We start from the raw sequence: 15,845 nt of genomic DNA on the forward strand, positions 1-15,845 counted from the left end.
GTGATTAGGAGCCTGCCGTAATCCAAGTGAGAGGTGGTGGCCACGGCAGCTTCTGGGTGTGTTTTAAAGTAAAGCCAGCAGGACACAGGGATGGATCAGAGGTGGGAGGCAGAGAAAGAAGGTTTGGGGACTCAATAACTGTACGTCCTCAGTTGGCAATAATGAAGTTGAGGAGACTCAGGGAGGAGCTACCTTGTGGGTGGCAGGATGAGGGGTACGGCAAGTTTGAGATGCCAACAGACATCCACGTGGAGATGCTGAATGGGGAGTAAGACACAGCAGTTCAGAGAGCTGTGTGGCAGTCACCAGCATGTAGATGGCCCTCAAAACATCAGGATGGATGGCAACCTTAGGGAGATGGGGCAGATGAAAAAGAGAAAAGGCAGAAAGGAGAGAGCTGAGCACCCCAGTACTACAAAAAGTCAGGGAGGAAAGGAAGATATGACAAAGGATGAGAAGGGGCAGCCAGGGAGGGAAGGAGAAACTAGGGGACGGTGAAATCCCAGAGGCCAAATGATAAATGCATCAAGGAGAAGGGGGTGATGCTTTAAAGGTCCTGGCAAGCTGAGGACTGAGAGAGGTACGTTGACATCTTCCTAGTGAACACAGGGATGGTCTGTCTATACTGATGCATGAAAGGAGAGGCATGTACTCACCGATTTACCTCTGCTATTCCCTCGCAGGTCACTGGGGGTGACCCCGGGGGTTTGAACTGAAGAGGAGAACACACACCCCAGAGAAGTTGGGCTTCTTGTACAAGTATGGGTAGGCTGTACCGCACTGCGCAGCTTTCAGAAGAGAATTAGACATGCTCACCAAGCTACAAAAGCATGATAAATCACTATTAGGCTAGATCTGCCCCCTCCCCTCCAAAAATCACTAAATTCTTCACATCTGATGAAGGATGCTACAGCACCCCAGAGAACACTGCTTCTCCACATGGCCTGTGTTATAAACATCACATTTACTACCTCAGAGGTCATTCCACATCTTTGATTTTTTTCTTTTTTTTTTTTAAGATTTTATTTATTTATTCATGAGAGAGAGAGAGAGAGAGGCAGAGCGAGAAGCAGGCCCCCAAGGAGCAGGGAGCCTGATGCGGGACTCGATCCCAGGACCCTGAGATCATGACCTGAGCCGAAGGCAGACGCTTAACCATCTGAGCCACCCAGGCACCCCTCCACATCTTTTATTCTTAAAGATATATACTGAATACGGTGGCAGTTATCTTTTGTTTTGCCTGACCCAAACCCGCTCCCTCTTCTTTGGAAAGATATCCCTCCCACTCAACAGCCATCCAAGAGCGAAGGCCAGACCCCAGATAAGCCAGTATGACTTTTGGTCCCAGGGATCAGAATTCAGTGACACAAGAAAGGAGAGCGGTTGAAGAGGATTCATCCTAACTGTGGGGCTAAAAAAGCCTCAAAATCAGAAAAAAAAAAAAAAAAAAAAAGGCCAGAAATCATCAGAAAAGCCAGAAAATCATGGTCCTCACCACCTCAATTCCTTTAGCAATTGACCACTCCCTCCTCCTGGATATACTATCATTACTTCTAACATTCGGGTTTTCCTTCCATTCTTCAAGTTAACCCACCTTTTTTTTTTTAAGATTTTATTTATTTGACAGAGAGAGAGAGAACATGAGAGGTGGGAGGAGCAAGGGGAGAGGGAGAAGCAGGCTCCCCGCTGAGCAGGGAGCCTGACATTGAACTTGCGGGACTCGACCCCAGGACCCTGGGATCAGGACCTGAGCCGAAAGCAGACACTTAACAGACTGAGCCCCCCAGGAGCCCCATAAACCCACCTTCTATTTTTTTTTTTTTTAAGATTTTATTTATTTATCAGAGACAGACAGAGGCAGGCAGAGGGAGAAGCAGGCTCCTTTCTCAGCAAGGAGCCCGATGTGGGACTCGATCCCAGGACCCGGGGATCATGACCTGAGCTGAAGGCAGACGCTTAACCGACTGAGCCACCCAGGCGTCCCAACCCACCTTCTATTAATAAATTCCTTTAGCCCAAGTTATCCAGAGCTGGTTTCTGTGGCTAGAAACCAGAGCACCCCGGTATACCCACCAGTCTCCAAACTCTGTGGTAGTTAATAAGACTCATCAATTTTCAAGTCAGGTCCATTTTCCAACATAAGTAAAAATGAAGGTTTGAGGGCCATTTTTACATTGGCAAAATAAAAGCTTAAGAAATGTTTTAGTTGGTAATATCCTAGTAAGTATTCTTAAATTCTGATTGTAAATGTCTCTTTCACTGACAAACATTTCTAAGGAGAAACATTCTTTTTACTCACTGGAAACATTTATTGGTCTTGAATCAAAGTAATGGGTTTGTTTGTTTGTTTTAATGGCTGTTTCATCAGGATGGCAAAAGCATATGCTTCATGCAAGATGTCCTCTTCTTTTCCTATTCTGCAGGGCTTCCCTGGTTTTCATGCTTGGGAACAACTGGTATAGTGGGGACAGGACAAACTTGTTTAAGCAAGCAAAAATCATTCAGCAATTCAGGTCAGGCCAGTGGGTATTATTTTAATAATTGTGAAGAGCCTGATCTCCAGAGCATTTACATTTTACTTCAATGAATATAGATAGGTATCCCTTGGGTACTCATTAGTGATACCAATTTTGAATTTTCATTGATTGTAGCTTTCTGTATGTCTAAAATATTTCACAATTTATTTGAAATTGAAGTGTCTGCCTCACAGTTTCTGTTACAAGGCTGACATAAGCCACTTGTGTTTGAGAGAAATATTCTAAAAGGTTTAATGCCTGCATCAGGGCAGATCACCAGGGAAAGCGGTCTTAGGGCGCCCTACCCCACACCTGAGGTCCTCAGACTTGCCCAGAAGAGCTGCAACTTGACATAACTCCCCAGGGAAGGCCAAAAGGAGAAACGATCTCGTTTGTCCCACCTGAGAAAAGGAAAACATCTAGATGTAGACCTTCTCTACATTTTGGGGGTAATATCTTTATAAAAGCCACTGTCCTTCCGTTAAAGTCCAATGAGGCCAATTTTTATCTCTTAGGAAAAGCACGGGCCTCCTGTCAGGACCTCTGAGAACCTTGGTGGGTTCTAAACAGGAAGCTCTCCAGCGAATCTGTCCTCCACCCTCTGGTTTGCTTTCCACCAGGGGTCAGTGGACCTCAGTTAGATCTGAAGGCAAACTGAGATAAACTATGGTGGTGATAAATTCAGGAAATATTTGCATTACGAATGTAAGTACGAGGCAAGGGCAGTCCCTGCTTCTTGGCACTCGACACCGACGCCCTTGCAATCCCTCATGTGTCACACTCACCCGGCTGCCACAAGCCTAAGGCTGCCCTCTGGGGCAGGAGGTGAATGATTTGAGGGCTAGGGCAGAAGAGGATCGTTGGCAGTTGCTCTTTTTTTCTTATTCAAATGAGCTCAACAGAAAGTGGTTTTTAAAGATCAGATCCATGTATGAAAAAGAACCCTACAAAGCCAAGTGCAAAACAAACATTATGTCATTGGCGTCAGTAACCCCGTGGGAGCAGACGTGTGGCTAGTGAGCAGGTTAGACACTGCAGAGAGCTCTGGGATGTCATCAGGACTCAACAGTGTGCCACATCCCTTAATTTCACAGGCTGTACCTGCCAACTGAGAACACATAAAGGAATTTCCTGAAGGAAGAAATATATTACAAATACATAAACTTCAGTGAAAATCTTCTGAAATGCCTCAGTTTAAAATTCTCCCCTTGTGTTCCTCTTCTATTCTGGTTCTACTTAAATTCTATTAGTGAACAAACTTCTATTAGAGAACAAACTTGCTGTTTACTTAAAAATCTTAATAGAAATTACGTTCATCAAAAGGTTAAAAATGTGAACAAAATCTGCAAATCACTTTTTTATATTTTTATCTGTTGTCACACTTTGAAGACATGTTAACTCTTTCAGGTCAACAGTATACTAAATGGTTATCTTTGCTTTCTGCTTTATCTGGAAGATAATGTCTTAGACAATGAATATTTAGGACTGAAATTCTGACTTTGTTTGGCATGGATATCACCTTTCTGGTTTAAGTTTGCAATCTTTATTTTAAGTAACAAAATTGGCTTTTACTGTTCTTTGTTTTCTCTTTCTTAATATGTCTTTTATTATTTCTTCTTCTTATCCCTATCCTGAAAGAAGTGTCATTTCTACAGATAAATGCATACCAGCTAGAAGCATAGATTTCAAAGCAAGACAGACTGAGAACTCCTGCACTGGGCAAAAGACTTAACCTCTCTGGGACTCAGTTTCTATATACATAAAAGGAGGATAATAGTACCTACCTCATAAAGTTGACGTGAAAATTACATGATTAATATACGTAAAGATTTTAGACCAGTGCCTAGCACACACTAAATCCTACTTTAGAGTTTGTTATTAATATTGCTATTAATTTATTTCTAAGCCCTTGAGTTGCCTTTTTTATTTTTTGATAGTACCAGCACTTGCAATGGGAATGTGAACCCACTTTTTCTAAGAGACTAAAGCCCACTAATTTCTGTATATTCCTCCATCACAAACACTAGACATACAACTTTTTTTTTTTTTTTTTGCAGTATGAGAATGCAGGAAGTGTTTATGTGAGAAAAGGAAGTAAGAAAAGAACTGGAACTATGATCATAGGATATTTCAACATTCATAACAAAGGTGGCCTACATGAAAAGATGACATGTTGCTAAAGGTAAGACTGGAATGCCTGTTTCCTCTGTCAATATGCAGCAAGCAAGAGAAATGACAATGTTGGATTTGGTCCTAGAGGCTGAGCCAGACATAACAAGCAAGGTTAAGGTTGGGGCAGAGCTCACATTCACAACCATGTCACACATCTAGGTATTTTAAATGTCAATAGGATTTATATATGGTGATGCTGCATTTTGGAGAGAAAGGACTGTCAGGAAACAGTTTGGTGAAGGAAACTAGCATAAACTGTCAGTTATAAGAAACTTCAGAAACTGAAGGTCAGGGACAGGTTACTTTCTCAAAGCATTACTAAAAAGTTAATATAAAATGCACTATTTTTGCTACCTGCGGAAGTAGCACACCTTGAGGGATATTTTTAAAATGCATTATCAAGGACGCCTGGGTGGCTCAGTCGGTTAAGCATCTGCCTTCAGCTCAGGTCATGATCCCAGGGTCCTAGGATCGAGTCCTACCTCGGGCTCCTTGCTCAGCAGGGAGCCTGCTTCTCCCTCTGCCTGCCGTTCTCCCTGCTTGTGCTCTCTCTCTCTGACAAATAAATATATAAAATCTTAAAAATTAAAAAAACTAAAACATCAAACTGTCTTAGGAAACACCCTAGTTCCATCAAAGTGGCCAAAAGCAATTCTGTGGGAGGACCAGAGCAATTCAGAACTTGATACAAGAATTGTGACAGACCTAAAAGAGAATGTAAACTGGGTCATCTGGGCATTTAGAATAATTAGGACTATATTCACCTGCACATAATAGGAACCTGACTAATTTTTCTTAAGATACAAGAAATGCAGAATAGGCATTCCAGGGCTGGTACAGCTAGTCAAAGGTACAAATAAAGACAAAGGCTCCTTCTTGGGGTGCCTGGGTGGCTCAGTCGGTTAAGCATCCAATTCTTGACTTTGACTCAGGTCATGATCTCAGGGTTGTGAGATTGAGCCCCACCTTGGGCTCCACACTGGGTGCTGGTGTGGAGCTTCTTAAGATTCTCTCTCCCTCTTCCTCCACCTCTCCCGGCTACGGCATGTGTGCACGCACTCTCTAAAAATAAAAAGTAAAAAATAAAAAATAAAGATCAAGTCTCGGCACACCTGGGTGGCTCAGTTGGTTAAGCGACTGCCTTTGGCTCAGGTCATGGTCCCAGGGTCCTGGGATCGAGCCCCACATCGGGCTCCCTGCTCCGCGGGAAGCCTGCTTCTCCCTCTCCCACTCCCCCTGTTTGTGTTCCCTTTCACGCTGTGTCTCTCTCTGTCAATTAAATAAATAAATAAAATCTTTAAAAAAAAAATAAAGATCAAGTCTCCTTCTAAATTCCGGGTCCACTTTTAGCATGTGACCATCATCCTCAAGGTCACAAGATGGTTGTACCACACCGTGGCTAGAAGAAATGGGTAAGAGTAGGGCAAAACCCAAGTATTTCTGGAGTCTCTCTAAAAATCATCCTTACCAATTTTGTCAATAACCTTTCTAAAGATCCCACTCAGTAGACTTCCAAATTCATCTTATTAAATTATATTGCAAAGGAGCCTTGGAGTTGAGTATTTTTAACTGGACACATAGCTATTCTCAACAAAATCAGTAAGAAAGGGAGTTTCAGTAATGACTAGGTAGACAACAAGCAATATGTGTGACATAATGAGGCATTCTGGAGTCTAGGAACAGGACAATCTTCCTCCACTACTGTCTAGGGAAGAAGAGGTCAACCAGCCCGCCTGACCTGAGTTGGCTACAGAAGCTTTCCTAGATGCTGGAAATCTGCCATTGTGATCATAACTCCATGCTTCCAAACCACCTGCTAATAGTCACTTGCCTACCCATAAAATCTTTGCTCCAGTGGACAGAATGCAGTGGACAGCTGAGGCCTTTATCCTGACAAGTACATTTTTTTACTGTAAATGAACCGACCTTCCACTTCACCACCAAACCACTTGTGGATCTAAGTTTCCTCAATTAGTCCCTGAGGACTTGGTGAACTCTGGGTTCATTATCAAAATCAATCACTCTCAGTTCTAGTTTGGCTGAAATCATTTTGTATTTTAAAATTATTTCACATGGGTTGTAGACATATATATATTATAGGATTTGACAAAATATATTAAACTGATGTCAATATTTACTTATCTTGGCATCTTTCCCAGACTACACTTAAATACACAAAGTTTGGTCATTATTATGACCATCAAATAAAGAAAAATACTCAATTTAGGAATAGGAAGGCTTGAGTTAGGAATGGGCTAAGTTAATAAAAGTTTTGGCTGGACTAGAACCATACTAAAACTCTTAATTCTAGGCAAGTCATATACGTATTTTGGCTGGGCAGCACTTTCTGATCATACATATTGGATGAGGAGTTGATTTTTTTTAATTTTTATGACTCTGCTCAATAACTAAATTCGAAATTTCTCTGGAAATATGCCACATATTGACAAGGCACAAAATGGGCATGCAGGGGTAAATGGCTCCTAGCTGTATATACAGCGCTTCAAATATCCTTATCTAATGTTGGGTCCTAATGTTGGATCCTACCAGATGATAATAGCTACTATCTAAAAAGCACCTATTATGTGCGAGGTGCTTTATAAGCATGGCCTCATTTGATGACTGCAACCCTGAAATATGAATATTATTATTTCTACATTAGAATCAGAAAACTGAGACTTACAGAGGAGAGGCAACTTGCTGAAGGCACACAACTAAAAAGCGGTAGAGAAAGGATATATATGCAGTCTCTCTGCTGCCAAAGCTTGAACTCTTGCCACTCATACGTGCCTGTGCCTCCCAGGACTGCCCTTTTTAGTGAAATAACTCTCAACTCTCAGCCAAGGCATCTTTGAAATTCCGAGCTGGAATAGACAATGGCACAAAACAATAAAACAGAATTTGCTCAAGAAAGACTACAGTACTCACTCCAGAGCAACACATCTCCAATCTAGTGTTTGCTTTATACCAAGGCCCCCACCCCCCTTTTGACCTGTTAAGTGCCAGCAACCAGAAAAGTTGGCATCACTATTTCATACCTGGGCAACTGCAGTTATGAGCCTTGGTACAGACCACCAAGTGAAGACGACGACTTGAGGTGACAGAGGGGTTGAGAGAGAAAGTCCTTCATCAGTTTACTAGAGGAGATTCTTTGCACTCAAGCATTCAGACGTCTCCAGGTTGAGCTGTCTTTCAGATTCAAGCTAATTTAGTACACAGTTTTCCAATTTCTGTAACTCCCGCCAATGTGTACATCTATGCTTCTATGTACAAACTTCAGAATCTGTAGTTTGACAAATTAAGTGACAATGGGGAAAGTGGCCGACTCAGAATTAAACAGCTACAGGCTTGCAAGTTCTTCCGAGAGATTTTACAGTGTAGGAAGAAGGGCCCGATTTTGAGGAGTAATTAACCCATAATTTTTTTAAAGGGCAAGTGCATGTCACAGAAACATAACACTAAGTTTTTAAGAGAATAATACAAAAGCCTACTCATCTACTTCTATGATTGCAAATATCCAATGAGTACAATAATTGTTATAAATCTACTGATATTTTTCACGTTACAGTCAAGGGAGAGAAAAATAGAGATGGTGACAGAAAATCTGAAGGGAAGAAGGAAAAAGAGAAAGAACAGAAAAAACAAGAGAAGAGAGCTGTAAAGCAGGAAAAGGGAAGGAAGAGGAGAGGGACAGCAAGGACCTGTGACACGGTGGAAGGGAGAAGAGGAGGAAAGACAATGAGAAAATTTAGGAGGAGGAAGAAAGGGACCAAGGGTGAGAGCACGTGAGATACAGATGGAAGAAGAGCAGGCTGAGCAGGAAAGGCAGAGAAAGTCGATTCTGAGGTGAGTGTGGCGTGGCTGGTCAACCATGGTCATGCGTCCATGTGTCACTCAGTATGTGAGCACCCGCATACATCAATGGCAATCACTCGAGTTCTTCACTAGTTGCAAAGACTCCTTGAATCAATAAAATTTAATTTATTCTGTTTTCCAAATAAAGTTTTATTTCTCTAGGGAAAGATGATTTAGTATCAAAAGATAAGCTAGGTTTCAGCTTTTACTTTGGAACATCAGAGTTCCTATGACTACTTCTTTGTGGCATCCAAAAGCTACCTAATTACCTTCACTTTGTTTTTTGAGTGAATTAGAGCTGCCTTAAGCCACACATCGACATCTGTACATTTGTACTGATCCTTCCGCACATCCCTACATCTGTTGCTATATTGGTTCCTACCTGGGATTGAATAAAGAAGGAAAAAATAGGTATAGTTTTAGCAAAGCACATCTTAGAAATAATTGGTTAACCCATAGGCATGGCATTCAATCCTTTAGAGGCTCTCTTGCCTTCGATGAGATGGGCATGGCAGATATCCTGGGGAAAATTACTCTCTGAGCTATACAACCGAAACCAAAGTAAGCTCACCTCATGGGGAATTACCTGACAGCCAAGAATCATTTTTTTTTTTTAAATACACCATTCCTGTGTCTGGACAGCCATTATGAAATCTTCATATTTGGAAAACTCAATTCCAATTTCTGAAAATGTGTTTTTAATACTGTTTTGCTTAAGCTCGGTAAGATTGAAATTATACAATTTGGTTATTTAATAAATGATCTAAAATCGGTGGGGTGGATTAATCATTCAAATGTTTCTTGAAATCAAAATATTTAGATAAATGAATTTCTTTTTATCTGTGTTATGTCATTACTCAGACAAAGCCTAAATCATTTCTTTTGTTCATAGTAAACCAGCTATTCTAACAGAATGCATTCCACCTTCCTTCTCTTCCTGACAGAGTGTAGGGCCATCTATTTTTGCTATTTCTATATTACATTAAGAACTTAAAAAAATTTTAAGAACTTTATATCTTACGTGAGAATATATACAATTTTTTAAATGCCAATGTTCAAAAAGTGCTGGTTACTCTATTTATGCTTTTCAGATGTAAAGGCTATTTGAAATACTAAGGGTTCAATGCATCAGCAACCATCTGTTAACATTAAAGACATAGTAAGTGCCATTTGAAATAATCAAAAGAACAATTATGGCTTAATGTGCAACACATTCTAAATAATTGATAATGTAAGGTTCCCAGGTCATTCTATAAAGTTGATCAATTCCAGAGAGAGACAGAAAATAAATCAAAGATGGCTTTCAGATCTATTCCTTTGAATGAACTAATTTATGAAAAAATTTCTTTTTTTTTTAAGACCTGAGATCATGAATCAGGCGCTCTACTGACTGAGCCACCAAGGCACCCCTAATTTATGAAAAAATTTCAAAGTCAATAGTGTGGACTTTAAAATCTTGTTACAATGCCTATCACCTACTTTTTAAAGGTGAAAAGAAAAAAAATATGGGAATAAGGTAGTTCTGTCAAAAATATATGGTTACAATATGCAACTTTATTTTATTCTTTAGCATTTTTAACAAAAATAATAGTTTAAAATATTCATAAAAATTGGAGGGAAATACTCTAATCAAATAATTTCTAGTAATGTAGTATAGTGAATGAAGTAAGAATATCTGCCTAAATGAGATGTTTTCAATTATGAGCCTGAGACCTGATTTTTTTTAATTTATGGTTGGAATTGAACCTCCCATGGGGAATATATATTAAAGCAAGACTTATATGATTTAAGAACCAATCTGAACCACATCAGTAAAACATATCTGAAATAAATTGTAGAGAATGAGATGAAATATATAACTGTTAGAGCAAAATGCTTTAAAATGGTCAATTTTCAGTCACATACGACTAGGACACCACTGCAGTTCACTTATAAATTGCATTTGACAAATGATCCTAAGAGTTTAAATGTGCTGATTCTGGAATCCGAGACAGGTAAAGGACAAATAACCACACACCTGATCAAACAATAGTTACCTTAGCAACATGAGATTACTTTAATTCAAATGATAATATCACTCCTTTGAAAGGAATTTTATTTGGAGTATATTACCAAAAATTATGTCTGACATATATCATTCCTATATTTGAGAAGTCATTACATCGCACTGCCTTTGAGCAGTGATTTTTAAATAGCAACATGTTGATTCCAGAACACCCGTATTTATAATAGTAATATTGGCAACTGTTACGACAAAATGCTCTTTTTCCGATTGTATCTTTTTTTAGGTAAATGCTCAGTTTTAGCAGCGGGAATTTATTTCCCCAATCACCCCATAACATTTTATGCGGTTAAATAAATAAATCCCCATTTAAATAAATAAAGGGATGGAAACATAGCATGCAAGAACCACCAACAGTGCTACTGCATTTACAAAATACAATACAATCCCCCTTTTAAAGTATTATACCATATCACTAATTCAGTTCTGCTTAAGACAGAATTTTTTCCCCTCAATCAAATATTTTGGAACATATTTTCACTACAAGGGACTACTTCCCGCACCTTACGCCCCCTTAATAATAGGGAGTCTAGTCTATTTCTGGATTCAGATAAATTGTCTTATCCAAGCTCAGGCACTTTCCACAGACTCATTTACCTATGCTTGGCTCTCACGGATGCTTTTTCTAATGTCTGACCTCTCCTCTCTGATGGTGACTGAGTAAAGCCAATCTTGTGAGTAGGCAGGTTCTTATTCCATGATTTCAAGGTTTCTCAAAAGTCCTTCTACCTCAAAATGTATTGTCTGCCTGCTCGGTGATGCTTAAAATTCTTCTAAACAAAAAAAGGAAAACCATCTTCCTACCATTATAATTAAGACGGTGGGAGAATTTAATATTGATGAGTCACACTCTACAAATCAGTTGGGGGGAGGAGGCTGTAAACAAAAAAGGATAGGTAGTACCTGAGGGTAAAGGGGAGAAACAGGGATTATCGTGGGAAGGGAAAGGTGCAGACATCAACTCGACCTTTGCATGTTTCACAATACTGCCCTGGTCCCTAGGAGAAGGAGCAGTGAATCGCCAGGCGTGGCTGGGAAAGAGAAATGGCCACCTGGTTAGACCAGCTAGGTTTCCATTTCCTATCTTCCCATTATTTGCAACCCTCTACAAAAAAATTCAGGGTTGGTCCTGGAAATCATGTTGTGGAAATTGACCATATTTTGGGACTTGTGCAAAAACAGTAAATCCTTACAAAAAAAAAAAGGTTCTGATCCTCTAATTCAACACAATGTATGTAAGACCTCTTTTTGCTGAGTTTCTGCAATGTGGTATACTCATGCAAGGACACCAGAGTTCACTGTGACTAATGGTGCCATCTCAAGAAAGTCACAGACAACAAAATGTAAAAGATGTAAGAAGATGGAGCACTCAGTCGGCTAAGCATCCAACTCTTGATTTTGGCTCAAGTCATGATCTCAGGGTTTTGAGATAGAGCCCTGCGTCGGGCTCCGTCCTGGGCATGGAGCCTGCTTAAGATTCTCTCTCTCCCTCCCCCCAACTCTCTCCCTCACTAATAAATGAATAAATGAATGAGTGAATGAATGATATAAGAAGATGAAAACAGAGGTACCGAGTGACACCCTTTAATTAAGAGATGAAAACTAGTAGAAGTAACCATGTACTGTTTATAGAGTTGCCAAAACTGCAAATACATAGATATACTACTTAATGTTAGAAATATATGACAACTCTGTTAGACATGCAAGCTTCAAATTCTGTAGTATTATATTTTTGTTTTTGAAAAGATTTTCTTTTTAAGATTTTATTTACTTATTTGAGAGAAGAGAGACTGTGCTTGAGCATGGGCGGGGGGTGAGGGGTGGGGGGTGGAGAGGGAGAGAGAGAAGCAGACTCCCCACTGAGCAGGGACCCTGACTCCGGGGCTCCATCCTAGGACTCCAGGATCATAACCTGAGCCGAAGGCAGATGCTTAACCAACTGAGTCACCCAGGTGCCCCCAAAAGATTTTCAATAAAATCTTTAAATAAAGGTGACACATACAGAGACCCGTAATTTTGAACCACTTTTATACTACACTGACATTTGCCTCTCCATTTCACATTCTGAGCTCTGTCACACAGCACAAGTCCCAGGCGGCAGCTGACATAGTCTGATCTACAGTAATGTTCTGTGTTAGGGGCCCTTATACATACCACTTCTATCTCAATGCATTCTCTTAGGTAAGAAAGTGACAACCATCAGCTGTGCCCAAACACCATTCCTCTAAACGATGAGTTCAATGTAAATCACAGATAAGACTGATTTGTCCTGACATAATTGCTACCTTTAAAGATTGAGAAGGTTAAAAATAAAATCTCAAGTTAATATTTTACAGATTTCTGAGCTTTAAAAAATTTTGGCTGAACGACCTTCTATTTTGGTCTCATATAAAATGAGCCGACCAGAAATGTATATTGGATTAAGTTTTCCTATTATCAGTTCAATTCCTAAAGATGCTATATAATTAATTTTAACATTAATTTCTAAAAGTCTAAAAGAAAGAGAGACACACACAAGCATCATTTCATTTTCAAACAATTCTTCAACCTGTAGAACATTTTACAGGGAAAAACTCTTACCGAAGCCCTGTTTCAAGCAGGCAGTTTCAAAATCTAAGTATTTGATAAAACAGGTAACGGGAATTTAAAATATGACATGAACAGTTCTCAAAGTTTGTAATAACTTGACCTTCTTGAAGTTATATAATAAAATTTCTCTACCTTTTCTGATGGCAGAAAAGAGGTAGAAATTGAGGCTCCCCCCACAATGTCCAACTTGAAGTATTACACTTTTTTCTTATTCTCTATCATTCATTCTTTTTCAGACTCAGGTATGTGATTATGGTCAGTCTTTGGCTGACTTATATTTGCTAGCTTTATAGCAAAAGCAAAGGCCATGTCATATTTTAGTATTTTTAAGTTTTCTATGCTAGCACCTTACAAAGGATGTGGAAAACGGAAGGAAAAAAAAAAAAACAATAACAAGGCTTTGTATTATCACATGGTCTTCCATCACAACCTGGCAATCACACCTTTTAGCCCAGCTTTGGTTCACTTACCGACCACTCTCACTTAGAACTAATGACAGGCAAGCACCCTTGCTAAGGGTCATACCAAGTGACAGGCTCAATCAGTCAGTCTTTGGGTTAGGTCTTGGTTGCCATCAAACTGGCTGGTCTTTCGACTTAAGGATTCTCGGGACCTCAGAAAAAACACCAGAACGTTCTTGGGAAGGGAGCGACAGAAACACTTTATTAAAGAATGGACTAGTTACTGACAATTAATTTTTCAAAGTCTAAAATTCCACCGAATTAGACTCCTGCTTTACAGACAAGGCTGCCACCATGCCACAAGAAAGTTGTAAAAGCACTCTTCTAAACCTCGGGAAAGGATTTATTTACGTAAAACATTTTAGGGCAGACATGAAGATGTTTTTCAAAAAATAGAAAACTTAAGGACTCTGATCATTTTTACACGCATGTTATCTGAAAAGCCAGCTGCTGGGTGGATTATCTCCTGCTATGTCAATAATTGTTAGCCTACAAGACATGGAAACTATAACAGATGACTAGGCAATAGTTTCTATTTGGTTGGGTATAAGTATTTTTGCCTTGAAATTCTAATCAAATAGTGCCTGTCACACCTTAGAAGCACCATGGCAGTGAAATATTCAGAAGTGCCAGAGGAAATAACAGAAAATAGATAATATCTTATTTCCGCCACATACTCGATTTACTAGCTTGAAACAGTCAAAATACATGCACCATATAAAATTCTATTTCTCGGAGCTATATTTTACTTCCTTAGCAACGTTTAATTTTGATGAAGGACTCCGTAATGATCCTTTTTAAAGAAAAGATACCTTTAAATTATAAGGGGCTTTAAGCCCTTACCTGGGTATTAAAGCTGTGCAGATAAAAGACAAAGTCATCAATAAACAACACAGAGATCACTTTAAAAACAAGCAGCACGTTCAAAGTAAGAGGAATTTTTTAAAAACCCATCTATTACGGACATTTTAAGGGACACTTTATAAAGCACAGAGAGAGGCGGAAGCAGCCGCTCCATTTCAGGAGGGCCGTTTGACACTGGATGAAATGGGGGACCCCTGGCTGGCGAGCAGCGGGAACTTTGCAGCGGGCAGGCGACGGCGCGGGGCGGCCGGGGACCGGGGCGCGTCGGTCTGTCACCAGCCCGTCCGCAGAGCCCGGCGCCAGCCCCAGCGCCACCCGGCCACCCTTCAGGGGGGAACCGGGAGCAGGACAAAGGTCTGGAATCCGAGCACAGGGTTAGGGAAACAAGACGCGCGGATCCGCTAAACGTGTCAGCGGCAAGGACGGGGAGTGAGCGGGGAAAGACGCCAACCCCCAATCCTCCGGCGTTTCCCACAAGAACCGGCTCAGTAGCAGGAGATGAGTGAGGGGGGTGTGTGCTGTGTGGCGAATAAATCGCAACTCGCGACTCGATCCTCACTAACTTTGTTCTCTGTCCCTCCACAGAGCGCAATGCGGAGGGAAGGGCTCTGTCGGCTCTCGTTTAAATGGCCCCTTGGAAGAAGGAAAGGGATAAAAAGCTGCGCTCGCGGGCGCACCGGGCCGGGCGGCGAGCGCGGAGCTGCTGTGGTACCTACCATGGTATTCTTGTCCCGGTACGTAGTAGGTGGGGTTGCCTGCAATGTGCAGGGAAATGAGCACCTCGCCCTGCGCCCCATCCCCTTCCAGCTCCCCGTGGTGGGTGCACAGGAAAAAGAAGGGCGAGAAGCGGGGGTAATAGCCCACCGCCGCGCGCGCCCTCAGCGTCGCCCCCAGCAACAGCGCCAGGAGGAAAGTCCGCGGGGCCCAGCAACTGCGCTCCATGCCGCCGCCGCCGCCGCGCGCCCCGAGCGCCGCTCGCTCATTCAGTTTGGGAGGCGCCGGGACGGAGGAGCCACGCGGAGGGAAGGCGAGAAGGCGGCGGACGCGAGCGGAGCCCCGCCGGCAAGTTCCGGGGGAGACCGCGGCTCGCAAAGTTTCTTTGGGCCGCGGGAGAGCGGGACCTGGACTGCGGGCGCCGAGAGCGCGTCGTCCGCCGCCTCCGTGCGCCGCCGCCGCCGCCTCTACGCGACGCCCCTCGGCCAGGCCTGGGAAAGCGCCCGCCCCCCTCCACACCTTCTTAAAGCCCCGGGCGCCGAGTCCCCCCCGCCGCAGCCACACGTGTCCCGGCCGCTCCCCCGCCCCCGCGCGCCGCCTCGCGCGCGCCCG

At 41.8% G+C, this 15,845-nt stretch overlaps 1 protein-coding gene across 1 annotated transcript in view; it reads right to left on the bottom strand.

Moving 5' to 3' along the window:
- Positions 1-15,583, bottom strand: part of RELN (reelin) — a 530,360-nt gene extending 514,777 nt beyond the window's left edge. Inside the window, exon 1 of the mRNA XM_045864852.3 lies at positions 15,236-15,583. Within this exon, the coding sequence (XP_045720808.1) occupies positions 15,236-15,461 (226 nt within the window). The 5' untranslated portion in view covers positions 15,462-15,583. The remainder of the gene's footprint in view (positions 1-15,235) is intronic.
- Positions 15,584-15,845: the final 262 nt, after the last annotated feature.

The sequence above is a fragment of the Mirounga angustirostris genome, unplaced genomic scaffold, assembly GCF_029215605.1.
Source record: "Mirounga angustirostris isolate CCGP_5_RB_7025 unplaced genomic scaffold, mMirAng1.0.hap1 SCAF_12, whole genome shotgun sequence".
Lineage (NCBI taxonomy): Eukaryota > Metazoa > Chordata > Mammalia > Carnivora > Phocidae > Mirounga > Mirounga angustirostris.